The following is a 17028-nucleotide window of genomic DNA, read 5'->3' on the forward strand; positions in this document are numbered from 1 at the left end:
GGATGCATGGCTCCACCTTCGCCTCTCCCAAGCCCGTTGGGGAGTTGCAGCAATGAGATAAAATCGAAAAGGGGGGTAAAAAAACATTTAACTTGTATTTTTAATGTGCACTACGTCATCACGCACAGCCTTTTATCCGCAATAATTACATTGGAAGGAAACATTTTCTCTGGTGGGAAAATGTGCACATTTTTGAATATTTATATGCAAAACGGTCACCAATTGGATGGAAACCTGGTGGGGGTTATGGAATTATGCTATGGGCAGGCATAAGCTAAGGACAACGAACACAATGGCAATTTGAAAGCACATAAATACCGTGAAGAGAACCTGAGGCCCTTTTCTTTTAAGGTATCTATGACCAACAAATGCATATCTGTATTCCCAGTCATGTGAAATCCATAGATTAGGGACTAATGAATTTATTTAAATTGACTGACTTCCTCATATGAACTGTAACTGTAACTAAATCTTTGAAATTGTTGCTTGTTGCGTTTTATATTTAAGTTCATTATACAGTACATTCGGAAAGTATTCAGACTCCTTGACTTTTTCCACATTTTGTTACGTTAGACTTATTCTAAAATGGATTAAATAGTTTTTCTAATCAACAATCTACACACATTACACCACAATGACAAAGCAAAAACAGGTTTTAATAATAATTTTAAAATAAATTGAAATATCACATCTCAGACCCTATCAGTATTCAGACCCTTTACTCAGTACTTTGTTGAAGCACCTTTGGCAGCGATTACAGCCTCAAATATTCTTGAATGATGCTACAAGCTTGGCACACCTGTATTTGGGGAGTTTCTCCCATTCTTCTCTGCAGATCCTGTCAAGCTCTGTCAGGTTGGAGGGGAGCATCGCTGCACAGCTATTCTCAGGTCTCTCCAGAGATGTTCGATCAGGTTCAAGTCCGGGCTCTGGCTGGGCCACTCGAGGACATTAAGAAACCTGACACGCGGCTCCAGAAGAGCGCCGACACCGGCCTCATGGACGACCCGGAGTGCGAGGTGTAGGGCGATCCGGATGGAGACGGTGGAACTCCCGTAGTATTGAAGGGTCCAATACGTCCTCCACCGGAACCCAGCACCTCTCCTCCGGACCGTACCCCTCCCAGTCCACGAGGTACTGAAGGCCCCTCGCCCGACGCCTCGAATCCAGTATGGAGCGAACGGAGTACGCCGGGACCCCCTCGATGTCCAGAGGGGGTGGAGGAACCTCCCGCACCTCAGACTCCTGGAGCGGGTCAGCCACCACCGGCCTGAGAAGAGACACATGGTATGAGGGGTTAATACGGTAATCGGGGGAAGCTGTAAACTGTAACTCACCTCGTTCAGTCTCCTCAGGACTTTAAATGGCCACACAAACTGCGGCCCCAGTTTCCGGCAGGGCAGGCGGAGGGGCAGTTTTTGGGTCGAGAGCCAGACCCGGTCCCCTGGTGCGACGGTCTGCGCTGGCTTTCTGGTGCAGCACTGCCCGCTGGAGGTGAACGTCCCAAGCCACTCCTGCGTTGTCTTGGCTGTGTGCTTAGGGTCGTTGTCCTGTTGGAAGGTGCAACCTTCGCCCAAGTCTGAGGTCCTGAGCACTTTGGAGCAGGTTTTCATCAAGGATCTCTCTGTACTTGTACTGTTCATCTTTCCCTCGATCCTGACTAGTCTCCCAGTCCCTGCCACTGAAAAACATTCCCACAGCATGATGCTGCCACCCATGCTTCACCGAAGGGATTGTGCCAGGTTTCCTCCAGACGTGAGGCTTGGCATTCAGGCCAAAGAGTTCAATCTTGGTTCCATCAGACCAGAGAATCTTGTTTCTCATGGTCTGAGAGTCCTTTAGGTGCCTTTTGGCAAACTCCAAGCGGGCTGTCATGTCCCTTTTACTGAGGAGTGGCTTCCGTGTGGCCACTCTACCATAAAGGCTTATTGGTGGAGTGCTGCAGAGATGTTTGTCTTTCTGGAATGTTTTCCCATCTCCACAGAGGAACTCTGGAGCTCTGTCAGTGACCATCGGGTGCTTGGTCACCTCCCTGACCAAGGCCCTTCTCCCCTGATTGCTCAGTTTGGCCGGCGGCCAGCTCTAGGAAGATTTTTTTTTTTTTTTTTAAACTTCTTCCATTTAACAATGATGGAGGCAACTGTGTACTTGGAGACCTTCAAGTTGTAGAAACATCTCAAGGATGATCAATGGAAACAGGATGCACCTGAGCTCAATTTTGAATCTCATAGCAAAGGATCTGAATACTTATGTAAATAATGATTTCTGTATTTAATTTTTTATACATTTGCAAAAAAAGAATTTGCTTTGTCATTATGGGGTATTGTGTGTAGATTAAGGAAAATGTTTTATTTAAATCAATTTTAGAATAAGGCTGTAACAAAAAATGTAAGGGGTCTGAATACTTACCAAATGCACTGTATATTAAACTTTGATGCCATACATATGGATTTATCATCTCTGTGGTTACTTGTACTTGTTCAAAGTGAACCCTGATGACACTGTATGCAAGCATCTCTTTTGTCCTCTCAGGAATTCTGTCATCTCTATAGTACCCAGCACACCCCCTGAGGTCGTCACACATACAGTGCCTTAAAAAAGTATTCACACCCCTTAACTTTTTCCACATTTTGTTGTTACAGCTTCCAAGCGAATGTCACTGGCCTACACACAATACCCCATTTCAGTGGAATTATGGTTTTTGAAATGTTTACAAATGAATGAAAAATTATAAGCTGAAATGTCTTGTCAATAAGTATTCAACACCTTTGAATAAATTCAGGAGTACAGATTTGCTTAAGTTGCATGGACTCACTCTGTCCAATAATAGTGTTTAACATGATTTTTGAATGACTACCTAATCTCTGTACCCCTCACATACAAATTATCTGTAAGGTCCCTCAGTCATGCAGTGAATTTCATAGGCTAATTGCATAATCTTATCTAGGGTCGCATGTGAGGTGTATATAATATGTATGTATATCAAATATTGCCACAATACAAGACCTTATACAGTGTGAACGCATGCACACAGTATACACACACGGCCCCTCGCAGTCGAGGATGACGTCAGTCAAGCTGTGTCTTCGGAAGTGACTGAGGAGCCTAGTCCTGGAAGCACTCAGAAAGATAATGGCCCCATGTAAGAACAAGCTTTTATGTCTGTTGACATGGTGCAGTGGCTGCAGGACTTTCCACTAATCATGCTCTGTTCTCTGACTCACCAGCTGGCCCACATAAAGGCGCAGACCAGCAACGGGGCCCCGGGAGGAAGCTCTCCTGGTAACCACGATGATGATGAAGAGGAAGAAGACGAGTATGACGATGACTGTGAATCCCTGTCTGATGGTGAGAGAGACTCACTTTTACTGTAGTTAAACACTCTGTAACAATGTGTACAACACATACACTGAGCAGATCAAAGCCTCAGTCTCATGTGGTTTCAATGACGTCCTCACTAACTACTGTCTCACTCACTTCGCCCCTATAGTACATCGCTGTAGCAACGTATGGTTGTTATGAAGGATAATGACGTAGGGGAGTGAGATCTTGTATTTAGACTTCTTTTTAACGCCTTCCTTGATTCTGTCTGTTATTAACATAAGGGAAGCCTCCAGTGGATTTAGTCGCTGTACTTGGAGGTGCGTTCGTTTTCCTGTGCTCTTTCCTCCAATTCCTCTGTCCCTGACTGTTCCTCTGTGCTGCAGCTGACGTCTTTCCAGATTCCACTGCCTCTTATAGCCTTGAAGGTAAACTGAACGACGTTAAGCGGTCTCCCTGCATATACAGTACCAGCTCCACTGCATGGCTCCAACTGTAGCACTCCGTCTGTGCCGTGGGCCTGGGTACTGTACGCTTTGCATGTCTCCCTTGCTCACCTGCTTGCTGGGGTGAAATCGAGGCTTTTACTGTACCGGGGGGGGGGGGGGGGGGGGGTACTGGGGAGGTTAGAGTTCTGGAACTTGACATTGTGAATAAGGGTAATTGTAGTATTAAACTGCAGAGGGAGTAAGGTTAAAGCAGAAGAGCTTGTGGGTTAATGGCTGATGATCTGTTTGGTTCTGTGTTGTCAGTGCACACAGGGCCAGTGTAGTGTAAATACGTCACCCCCCCCCCCCCATCTGCACTGCTGTGTCTTGATATGTACGTCCTAACCTTGCTAGTGACAATGGCTCATCAGAGAGAGAACCAAGACATCTGGTTTCTCAGGCCCCTGCGCGACCCTGTCGTAACATGGAGCAGTGGGGGGTGAAAATCCCTAGCGGATAGGCTCTCACCAGCCACCACATGTAACCAGAGCAGTGTGAGACAGACAGACAACACTGAAACTGCACTGAACCAGTGTGATTCCCGCAGTAAAATAACTGTCATGATGAGTTTTGGTGGAAATCATCTTTTGAGTGATCCATTGCGGACATCAAATCTGTGTTTACAGTCGTGTGTTGTGTCCTGCTGTGTGTGGGCGAGAGAAGAGCTGAAGGCTCAAACTACCAGCTCTTTGTTTATGGACATTGCGTTGCATTTTGGGATTTGTGGAGGGCCACTGTTTTTGTCTGAATAGCATTTCCCCAATTCTCAGCATCACAAGCATGTGGAATGGAATTTTTATCTCAGTTTACCGGTAATGGTTTCACGAGGAAGATTACATGTGAAGCCAGTGAATAACATAACATTGGAAGCAGTCATTTGAGTAATTCAAGCTGTTCTGTCCGACTCCCTCACTCAAAGACAATGGTTTTGTTTCTCAGATAACATCCTGAATGATAAACCAGAAAGGAAGTCATCAGGTGACAAGGAAGACCATCCCATCACTGATGAGATGGCAAAGAGGATGAAGAAAGCAGACAATGCTGTAACCAAGTACAAAGGGAAGGTGGGTTTCACCTCTGACCTCTAGTCTCTGAGCCAGGAGAGACCATAGAGGTAAAACTGATCTTAAATATTAACTACCAGACCTACAGTATATAAACACTTGACAAATGCACCCTAAATGTATTTTTTTCCCCTAGAAGTAATCCCAGATCTGAATCACTGACTCTGCTCCTACCCCAGGTATTGGACATAGAGCTGGAAGAAGACTTATATCCCCCCCAGAACAAGAAGGAGAGTCGACAGATCGCTCAGGAGCTCTCTGACCTCATCATCTACTGCCAGGCCGTCAAGTTCCCCGGTAGTCCTCCTTTCATTCAGTTCAATTAACTTTCCTATATGGCTCATTCCAGCGAAGAGATGGTTTATGTTCAGAATGTAGTGCCGTGTTTTTATTCCGCCTGGTGATTTCCCAACCGTGAGAGATAACGATGAATGTTCACAAAGGAATAAAACAGGGCTCTGAATTGATTGTAAATTAGAATCAGGTGCACATCTTCTAGGGGTATAATTCTCTGGAGCACAGCCAGAACAAACTAGCAACATTAAACCAGCGTGAGAAAGGGAAAGAAGGGGAGGAAGCGTGATGGTGCCCTTAAGCCACGGCCTTGTCTTACACACTCATCTGTCGCTTTCTTTCTGTGTGTGGGGGGAAACAGGCCTCTCCACCCTCTCTCATTCGGCCTCTGGCAGAAGAAAAGACAGAAAGAACAGGAAGTCCGTCTTTGGCATGGATCCGGGTCGTAGTGGAAGCAGCCCCAAGGAGGCAGTACCAGGGAAGGGTACGTATGGCCGAGCTTTTCCCTTTGACCCAGACCCCTAGACCTGGAGCTGGGGGTGGGATGTGTAGGGACAGGTAAGGACACCCACATACAGACTCAGTCAGATTACCCCCCTGTGGGAACCAGCCTGTTGAAGGGATTGTTGGTTTTCCTTTATGGACATTTTAGCATTTGTGGCACAAATCTTATTCAAGACATGGGACCAATAAAAGCATATTGTTTCGCTCATCATGTTCAAATCATCTATAAGTGACTGTTTCACAGTCAATTTTAGATACTTTCGTGTGATTTGGACATGCTAATATTGGTCGCATGACATGAATGGGATTTGTGCCACAAATGCTCAAATGTAAGCATGTGGGAACAGTGCCAGGGAAACTAAACCAAAGCATGGATTGCTGTCAGACCTTGTCCATAGACTGCTGTCATGACGTTGCCCTCTTTGGGTTTTCTATGTACCATCCCCCTACCTCTCCCTACTCAGGCCCTGTTTGAGCGGTCGTAAATTCCTAAGAAAATGTCCCGCCTCATGGCCACAGTATAAAGAGACAGAGTGTTTTCATAGAGAGACAAAGGAATTCTTCCACCTCACAGGACTGGGGAACCAAATGACATTTATGTTCTGGAGAAGGTATAAAAGATCGGTGAAGAATCCAGCTACGAACTGGTCTGTTTGGTACAATTTTGTGAAACTCATGAGAGACAATATGGCCACATTACTATGGCTCTGTTTATATAATAGCCTCAGTTGTGAGACTTACATCTAATGGTTGTATAAAATTAATGAATAAGGATAAAGCTATTTGGAATATGTTGGGATGCTGGTAAGATGTTAATGTGAGAGAATTGTATTTTCTGTTTAAAGTTTTACCAAGTCATCGGCACGCCCCCATGAACAGACGAGACCTGGCGTCATGAGACGGCCTTTTTCTGTCGTTCTGAATAAAACCCCCACCCAGGGTTTCTTTCACCAGACCAGCTTACCTTGAGAAGAGAGGGCCAAGGTTTGACCATGCATTCCTCGTTCTGAACTTTAACCATACCATGTGGTTAAACTCTTAGACTATTGAAACCGACAGAATAATAACAAGTCTTTGATATTAATTACTAGTCTGCAGCTAGGAATTCGGTATTATTGAATGCGAAGACCGACGAAGCAGCCGTCCTATAACGACATTAATGAATGTCACTTTGAAATATCCATTCTAACCGAGAGAGAGAGAGAGCGAGAGAACGCGAGGACAAAACTCTCCAACAGAACAGAACTTTTCAACAAAGATCCCGACGACACACTGAGCGTAAATATATATATATTGATTGCAATTGTTCCCGAATGAGTGAGCGTTCATGTGCAAAGGATTAGCATTTCAATTGTTATAATTAATTTCAACTCTGTAGTGCCTTCTCAGCTGACCCCACCCCCCTTTTGTCTAACAAGCCGCCATGCCGGTTTAGCCCACTAGGGCACATTCTCCTATCATTTCCTTGTAACCATATCTGTTTGATTATGCATTTCTGTGAATTATTTAGTTTAGTAAATAAATGATTTTAAGACAATTGATGTATGGATGACTCATAGTGAAGACTGGGTTCGTGCAGATAACCAACAATTTACGACGTTTGGAATGAGACTGGCGAGGTAAATAACACATTATTAATCACAAGACTCAGATCAGATAGTATGATATCTGAAAGTTATATTAAAAAAATTATAACTTTGTAATCTGAATATTTTCCTTGGTGCCCCGACCTCCTAGTTAATTACAGTTACAAGATTAATCCGTTTAATTGCGTAATAATAATTAGTTATCTGATAAGCATGTCTTCTGTTTTAATGACGCCAAAGACACGACACTGCTTACAAGGTAAGGAAACCAATGTTTCATGTTGTAAGTTGGGTGGTCTAACCCTTTAACTTTTCCATAAAATGGCCCTCTTAATGTGCGCACAAGCTGCATTACAGAGTATAGTGAAAGATGCTGAGAGAAGCTCTCGTGGAGCTTTTAAAAGGGTTAAAATGGGGTTGTTAGATGGAATATCTTGGAGGCACATGTTTTTTTCTGTCTCGGCACTGAGGCTTGGCAGAGAGAGTTTGAATAGCTGTGTAGCTAATGCCTCTTTCATGATCAATCATAACACTTCGAAAGGTTCAGGTAACTTCCAAAATAAAGGAAACCCCAACATAGTGTCTTACTATGGCGTTGGCCCACAACCAGCCACCAGAACAGCTTCAGTGCACCTTGGCATAGATTCTAGAAGTGTCTAACTATTGGAGGGATGCGACACCGTTCTTCTATGAGAAATTCCATCATTTGGTGTTTTGTTGATGGTGGTGGAAAAACGCTGTCTCAGGTGCCGCTCCAGAATCTCCTATATGTGTTCAATTGGGTTGAGATCTGGTGACTGAGACGGCCATGGCGTATGGTTTAAATCATTCTCATGCTTCTCAAACTATTCGGTGACCACTTGTGCCCTGTGGATGGTAGGGCATTGTTATTTAGAGGTGTGAACATTTAAACGTTTATTTGCCACGGATATCAAATCAAATCAAATGTATTTATATAGCCCTTCTTACATCAGCTGAAATCTCAAAGTGCTGTACAGAAACCCAGCCTAAAACCCCAAACAGCAAGCAATGCAGGTGTAGAAGCACGGTGGCTAGGAAAAACTCCCTAGAAAGGCCAAAACCTAGGAAGAAACCTAGAGAGGAACCAGGCTATGAGGGGTGGCCAGTCCTCTTCTGGCTGTGCCGGGTGGAGATTATAACAGAACATGGCCAAGATGTTCAAATGTTCATAAATGACCAGCATTGTCAAATAATAATAATCATAGTAGTTGTCGAGGGTGCAACAAGTCAGCAACACGAGTAAGTGTCAGTTGGCTTTTTCATAGCCGATCTTTGAGAGTATCTCTACCACTCCTGCTGTCTCTAGAGAGTTGAAAACAGCAGATCTGGGACAGGTAGCACGTCCGGTGAACAGGTCAGGGTTCCATAGCTGCAGGCAGAACAGTTGGGACTGGAGCAGCAGCACGGCCAGGTGAACTGGGGACAGCAAGGAGTCATCAAGCCAGGTAGTCCTGAGGCATGGTCCTAGGGCTCAGGTCCTCCGAGAGAGAGAGAGAAAGAAAGAAAGAGAAAGAGAGAATTAGAGAGAGCATATTTAAATTCACACAGGACACCGGAAAAGACAAGAGAAATACTCCAGATGATATAAGGCACTTCGCACGTCATCATCGTTAACAGTTGGAAAAATGACAGTGAGTGAGACTGGGAAGTGACAGCAGAAAGTCCTGTATGGCAGTACTTTGAGAAGTGAAATGAGAAGGTGGTGAAAGAAATGCAAACTTTGCTAGGTGGAATTGAGCTACAGTGGCAGTACAGGTGTAATGCAGTTGAAATGCAGCCATTGCCAATGGTAGAGGATGTTGGCTTCAATGCCCTGATGGCATATATAGAACCAGACTACAAGATGCCTTGACGGCCCGGATGTGAAAATGGTACAGTCGTGGCCAAAAGTTGAGAATGTGGAAATTATTATTTGTGTCAAAGTTTGCTGCTTCAGTGTCTTTAGATATTTTTGTCAATGTTACTATGGAATACTGAAGTATAATTACAAGCATTTCATAAGTGTCAAAGGCTTTTATTGACAATTACATGAAGTTGATGCAGAGAGTCAATATTTGCAGTGTTGACCCTTCTTTTTCAAGACCTCTGCAACCTCTAAGACCTCTGATACTTCCGGCGCCGACAGAGATGGCCGCCTCGCTTCGCGTTCCTAGGAAACTATGCAGTATTTGGTTTTTTTTATTTGTTATTTCTTACATTCTTACCCCAGGTAATTGTAGGTTTTATTACATACAGTCGGGAGGAACTATTGGATATAAAAGCAGCGTCAACTCACCAACATTACGATCAGGAATACGACTTTCCCCAGCCGGCGACCCAAAACAACGACACCGTAGATGGGGCAGACGGAGCGGTCTTCTGGTCAGGCTCCGTAGACGGGCACATCGCGCACCGCTGCCGAGCATACTACTCGCCAATGACCAGCCTCTTGACAACAAGGTAGACGAAATCCGTGCAAGGGTAGCCTTCCAGAGAGACATCAGACTGTAACGTTCTTTGTTTCACGGAAACATGGCTCACTCGAGACACGCTATCGGAGTCGGTACAGCCAGCTGGTTTCTTCACGCATCGCGCCGACAGAAACAACCATCTTTCTGGTAAGAAGGGTGGGGGTGTATGCCTTATGATTAACGAGACGTGTTGTGATCATAACAACATACAGGAACTCAAGTCCTTTTGTTCACCTGACTTAGAATTCCTCACAATCAAATGCCGACTGCATTATCTACCTAGAGAATTCTCTTCGATTATAATCACAGCCGCATATATCCCCCCCCAAGCAGACACATCGATGGCCCTGAACGAACTTCATTAGACTCTATGTAAACTGGAAACCACATACCCTGAGGCTGTATTTGTTGTAGCTGGGGATTTTAACAAGGCTAATCTGAAATTCTGAAATTCTATCAGCATATCGATTGCGCTACCAGGGCTGGCAAAACCCTAGATCATTGCTATTCTAACTTCCGTGACGCATATAAGGCCCTCCCCCGCCCTCCTTTTGGAAAAGCTGACCACGACTCCATTTTGTTGCTTCCAGCCTATAGACAGAAACTAAAACAGGAAGCTCCCACGCTCAGGTCTGTTCAACGCTGGTCCGACCAATCGGATTCCACACTTCAAGATTGCTTCAATCACGTGGACTGGGATATGTTCCACATTGCGGCGAACAACAACATTGACGAATATGCTGAGTCGGTGAGCGGGTTTATTAGCAAGTGCATCGGCGATGTCGTACCCACAGCGTCTATTAAAACATTCCCAAACCTGAAACCGTGGATTGATGGCAGTCTTGCTCTCAGACAGACTAAACAACCTCTTTGCTCGCTTTGAGGACAATACAGTGCCACTGACACGGCCCGCTACCAAAACCTGCGGGCTCTCCTTCACTGCAGCCGACGTGAGCAAAACATTTAAATGTGTCAACCCTCGCAAGGCTGCAGGCCCAGACGGCATCCCCAGCCGCGTCCTCCGAGCATGCGCAGACCAGCTGGCTGGTGTGTTTACGGACATATTCAATCAATCCTTATCCCAGTCTGCTGTCCCCACATGCTTCAAGAGGGCCACCATTGTTCCTGTTCACAAGAAAGCTAAGGTAACTAAGCTAAATGACTACCGCCCCGTAGCACTCACTTCCGTCATCATGAAGTGCTTTGAGAGACTAGTCAAGGACCATATCATCTCCACCCTACCTGACACCCTAGACCCACTCCAATTTGCTTTCCGCCCCAATAGGTCCACAGACGCAATCGCAATCACACTGCACACTGCCATAACCCATCTGGACAAGAGGAATACCTATGTGAGAATACTGTTCATCGACTACAGCTCAGCATTTAACACCATAGTACCCTCCAAACTCGTCATCAAGCTCGAGACCCTGGGACTCGACCCCACCCTGTGCAACTGGGTCCTGGACTTCCTGAAAGGCCGCCCCCAGGTGGTGAGGGTAGGTAACATCTCCACCCCGCTGATCCTCAACACTGGGGCCCCACAAGGGTGTGTTCTCAGCCCTCTCCTGTACTCCCTGTTCACCCACGACTGCGTGGCCATGCACGCCTCCAACTCAATCAAGTTTGCAGACGACACTACAGTGGTAGGCTTGATTACCAACAACGACGAGACGGCCTACAGGGAGGTGGTGAGGGCCCTCGGAGTGTGGTGTCAGGAAAATAACCTCACACTCAACGTCAACAAAATAAAGGAGATGATCGTGGACTTCAGGAAACATTTAAGTTCCTCAGCGTACACATCACGGACAAACTGAAATGGTCCAACAACACAGACAGCGTGGTGAAGAAGGCGCAGCAGCGCCTCCAACCTCAGGAGGCTTGTCACCAAAAATACTCAAACTTTTACAGATGCACAATCGAGAGCATCCTGTCGGGCTGTATCACCGGCCTGGTACGGCAACTGCTCCGCCCATAACCGTAAGGCTTTCTAGAGGGTAGTGAGGTCTGCACAACGCATCACCGGGGGCAAACTACCTGCCCTCCAGGACACCTGCAGCACCTGATGTCACAGGAAGGCCAAAAAGATAATCACGGACAACAACCACCCGAGCCACTGCCTGTTTACCCCGCTATCATCCAGAAGGCGAGGTCAGTACAGGTGCATCAAAGCAGGGACCGAGAGACTGAAAAACAGCTTCTACAGTGCCTTGCGAAAGTATTCGGCCCCCTTGAACTTTTCGACCTTTTGCCACATTTCAGGCTTCAAACATAAAGATATAAAACTGTAATTTTTTGTGAAGAATCAACAACAAGTGGGACACAATTATGAAGTGGAACGAAATTTATTGGATATTTCAAACTTTTTTAACAAATAAAAAAATGAAAAATTGGCCGTGCAAAATTATTCAGCCCCTTTACTTTCAGTGCAGCAAACTCTCTCCAGAAGTTCAGTGAGGATCTCTGAATGATCCAATGTTGACCTAAATGACTAATGATGATAAATAGAATCCACCTGTGTGTAATCAAGTCTCAGTATAAATGCACCTGCTCTGTGATAGTCTGAGGTCCGTTTAAAGCGCAGAGAGCATCATGAAGAACAAGGAACACACCAGGCAGGTCCGAGATACTGTTGTGGAGAAGTTTAAAGCCGGATTTGGATACAAAAAGATTTCCCAAGCTTTAAACATCCCAAGGAGCACTGTGCAAGCGATAATATTGAAATGGAAGGAGTATCAGACCACTGCAAATCTACGAAGACCCGGCCGTCCCTCTAAACTTTCAGCTCATACAAGGAGAAGACTGATCAGAGATGCAGCCAAGAGGCCCATGATCACTCTGGATGAACTGCAGAGATCTACAGCTGAGGTGGGAGACTCTGTCCATAGGACAACAATCAGTCGTATACTGCACAAATCTGGCCTTTTATGGAAGAGTGGCAAGAAGAAAGCCATTTCTTAAAGATATCCATAAAAAGTGTCGTTTAAAGTTTGCCACTAACCACCTGGGAGACACACCAAACATGTGGAAGAAGGTGCTCTGGTCAGATGAAACCAAAATCAAACTTTTTGGCAACAATGCAAAACGTTATGTTTGGCGTAAAAGCAACACAGCTCATCACCCTGAACACACCATCCCCACTGTCAAACATGGTGGTGGCAGCATCATGGTTTGGGCCTGCTTTTCTTCAGCAGGGGCAGGGAAGATGGTTAAAATTGATGGGAAGATGGATGGAGCCAAATACAGGACCATTCTGGAAGAAAACCTGATGGAGTCTGCAAAAGACCTGAGACTGGGACGGAGATTTGTCTTCCAACAAGACAATGATCCAAAACATAAAGCAAAATCTACAATGGAATGATTCACAAATAAACATATCCAGGTGTTAGAATGGCCAAGTCAAAGTCCAGACCTGAATCCAATCGAGAATCTGTGGAAAGAACTGAAAACTGCTGTTCACAAATGCTCTCCATTCAACCTCACTGAGCTCGAGCTGTTTTGCAAGGAGGAATGGGCAAAAATGTCAGTCTCTCGATGTGCAAAACTGATAGAGACATACCCCAAGCGACTTACAGCTGTAATCGCAGCAAAAGGTGGCGCTACGAAGTATTAACTTAAGGGGGCTGAATAATTTTGCACGCCCAATTTTCAGTTTTTTTATTTGTTAAGAAAGTTTGAAATATCCAATAAATTTCGTTCCACTTCATGATTGTGTCCCACTTGTTGTTGATTCTTCACAAAAAATTACAGTTTTATATCTTTATGTTTGAAGCCTGAAATGTGGCAAAAGGTCAAAGTTCAAGGGGGCCGAATACTTTCGCAAGGCACTGTATCTCAAGGCCATCAGACTGTTAAACAGCCATCACTAACATTGAGTGGCTGCTGCCAACATACTGACTCAACTCCAGCCACTTTAGTAATAAAAAATGGATGTAATAAATGTATCACTAGCCACTTTAAACAATGACACATTTATATGTTTACATATCCTACATTACTCATCTCATATGTATATACTGTACTCTATACCATCCACTGCATCTTGCCTATGCCGTTCTATACCATCACTCATTCATATATATTTTTTTATGTACATATTCTTATTCATTCCTTTTACACTTGTGTGTGTATAAGGTAATTGTTGTGAAATTGTTAGGTTAGATTACTCGTTGGATATTACTGCATTGTCGGAACTAGAAGCACAAGCATTTCGCTACACTTGCATTAACATCTGCTAACCATGTGTATGTGACAAATAACATTTGATTTGATCCACCCTGGCATGCTGTCAATTAATTTCTGGGCCACATCCTGACAACTGGCAGCCCATTCTTGCATAAGCAATGCTTGGAGTTGGTCAGAATTTGTGGGGTTTTGTTTGTCCACCTGCCTCTTGAGGATTGACCACAAGTTCTCAATGGGATTAAGGTCTGGGGAGTTTCCTGGCCATGGACCCACAATATCAATGTTTTGTTCCCCGAGCCACTTAGTTATCACTTTTGCCTTCTGGATGGTTGGGAGAATTTGTTCTCGGAGGATGTGTTGGTACCATTCTTTATTCATGGCTGTGTTCTTAGGCAAAATTGTGAGTGAGCCCATTCCCTTGGCTGAGAAGCAACCCCACACATGAATGGTCTCAGGATGCTTTACTGTTGGCATGACACAGGACTGATGGTAGCGCGCACCTTGTCTTCTCCGGACAAGCTTTTTCCGGATGCCCAAACAACCGGAAAGAAGATTCATCAGCAAAAATGACTTTACCCCAGTACTCAGCAGTCCAATCCCTGTACCTTTTGCAGAATATCAGTCTGTCCCTGATGTTTTTCCTGGAGAGAAGTGGCTTCTTTGCTGCCCTTCTTGACACCAGGCCAACCTCCAAAAGTATTTGCCTCACTGTGCGTGCAGATGCACTCACACCTGCCTGCTGCCATTCCTGAGCAAGCTCTGTACTGGTGGTGCCCCGATCCCGCAGCTGAATCAACTTTAGGAGACAATCCTGGCGCTTGCTGGACTTTCTTGGGCGCCCTGAAGCCTTCTTCACAACAATTGAGCCGCTCTCCTTGAAGTTCTTGATGATCCGACAAATGGTTGATTTAGATGCAATCTTACTGGCAGCAATATCCTTGCCTATGAAGCCCTTTTTGTGCAAAGCAATGATGACGGCACATGTTTCCTTGCAGGTAACCACGGCTGACAGAGGAAGAACAATGATTCCAAGCACCACCCTCCTTTTGAAGCTTCCAGTCTGTTATTTGAATTCAATCAGCATGACAGAGTGATCTCCAGCCTTGTCCTCGTCAACACTCACACCTGTGTTAACGAGAGAATCACTGACATGTCAGCTGGTCCTTTTTTGGTAGGGCTGAAATGCAGTGGAAATGTTTTTGGGGAATTCAGTTTATTTGCTTTGCAAAGAGGGACTTTGTTATTAATAGCAATTAATCTGATCACTCTTCATAACATTCTGGAGAATATGCAAATTGCCATCATACAAACTGAGGCAGCAGACTTTGTTAAAATTAATATTTGTGCCATTCTCAAAACCTTTGGCCACAACTGTACAATGATTGCTCTGCAAGTACAGTGTGAGCTCTCATCCACCTTACTACGTGGAGTTAACAGATTGTTGGACGTCTATGAACACGCTGTCAAACATCACTGCAACAAGCCATCACATTGATGAGAAGTGGAACATAAAGTCCCATGTACTGACAACTGAGAACATGGAGGGGAGGGACACAGCAGAGAACCTATAACGGCATTACGTAGCATCGTTGCTGAGTGGGTGGGGGACAACAGTAAGGTGAGCGTCGTCTGGTAGGTAGCCAGGGTAGATTGAACTGCATTGCAGGACTATATCTGAATCGTGAATTCACGTCATTTTATGATATTTTTTTTTCTTATGGTTTAAATCACGTGTCAAACTCATTCCATGGAGGGCTGAGTGTCTTCGGGTTTTCACTCCTCCCTTGTACTTGATTGATGAAATAAGATCACTAATTAGTAAGGAACTCTCCTCACCTGGTTGTCTATCTTCATTAAAAAAAATGGCAGTTTAAACTTTCAGAAATGTTTTACATTTGCCACATCCCAATTGTCCTATAGGGGCAAAGGTAGCCAAATAACAGCCTGACCAGCATTTTTATACATGACCCTAAGCATGATGGATGTTAATTTCTTCTTAATTAACTCAGGAACCACACCTGTGTGGAAGTACCTGCTTTCAATATACTTTGTATCTCTGATTTTTTTCAAGTGTTTTCATTATTTTGGCAGTTACCTGTACTATTTGGGTTATTTAAATGTTAGTGTTACATTGTCTTACTATCCTGGGAAAAAGGCATTTTTTAAAAATGTATTCAAATCGTTATTTGAGTTGTCCTTGTTTCTTCTTCCTTTTCACTTCTATCGCTCTGGAGAAACGTATCCGCCAAATGACTAGATTGTAAATGTGTAACTGTTGCCCCCTCTAGGTAGCGTGGAGGGCACCCGTCTGAGCTGGGAAGAGCAGACATCGCCCGTGCTCAGCCCCAATCCCTCAGTCAGTGCCGTCATCCACACTCCCAAGTGCTACCACATCTCCTCTGTCAACGAGAACACTGCCAAGCGCCTGTGCCGCCGCAACTCAGAGAAGCTGATCCTGCACACCACCTCCCAGCTGTTAAGGACCTACCCGGCCGCAACGCGCATCGACTCAGCCAACCCCAACCCTCTGCCCTTCTGGCTACACGGCATACAAGTGGTGGCTCTCAATTATCAGACTGATGGTAAGGACATGGAGAGGAGTCTTACTGATGAGGTTGGTCCAGTTTAGTCACTGGATGTTACTATGCTCAATGGAGATTCTTCATTGCAAGTTATTTTTAGTCCAGGACCAGGCTGGGACTTTATCTGGGTATGGGGAAATAACCCCTATATGCTGAACAAAAATATAAATGCAACATGCAACAATTTCAAAGATCATACTGAGTTACAGTTCATAGGATGAAATCAGTCAAATTAAATCAATAAATTAGGCCCTAATCTATGGATTTCACATGACCGGGTATACAGATATGCATCTGTTGGTCACAGATACCTTAAAAAAATGGACCTCACAGGATTTCTTCAAGGTATTTCTGTGCATTAAAATTACCATTGATAAAATGCACTTGTGTTCATTGTCTGTAGCTTATGCCTGCACATACCATAACCCCAACGCCACCATGAGGCACTCTGTTCAGCAAACCGCTTGCCCACATGACTCCATACACGTGGTCTGGTGGTTGTGAGGCCTGTTGGATGTACTGCCAAATTCTCT

General features: G+C 44.8%; 1 protein-coding gene across 3 annotated transcripts in view; it reads left to right on the forward strand.

Annotated features, from left to right (window-relative positions):
• Positions 1-17028, forward strand: part of LOC115201144 (1-phosphatidylinositol 4,5-bisphosphate phosphodiesterase epsilon-1) — a 104661-nt gene that overhangs the window by 74421 nt on the left and 13212 nt on the right. For 2 of the 3 annotated variants that reach the window (XM_029764476.1, XM_029764479.1), the window contains 6 exons: positions 3228-3348; positions 3708-3749; positions 4749-4873; positions 5053-5170; positions 5529-5651; positions 16202-16495. In XM_029764476.1, the coding sequence (XP_029620336.1) occupies positions 3228-3348; positions 3708-3749; positions 4749-4873; positions 5053-5170; positions 5529-5651; positions 16202-16495 (823 nt within the window). The remainder of the gene's footprint in view (positions 1-3227; positions 3349-3707; positions 3750-4748; positions 4874-5052; positions 5171-5528; positions 5652-16201; positions 16496-17028) is intronic. The other variant, XM_029764478.1, reaches the window with a different exon arrangement.

This window comes from Salmo trutta, chromosome 10 (genome assembly GCF_901001165.1).
Source record: "Salmo trutta chromosome 10, fSalTru1.1, whole genome shotgun sequence".
Taxonomy (NCBI): domain Eukaryota; kingdom Metazoa; phylum Chordata; class Actinopteri; order Salmoniformes; family Salmonidae; genus Salmo; species Salmo trutta.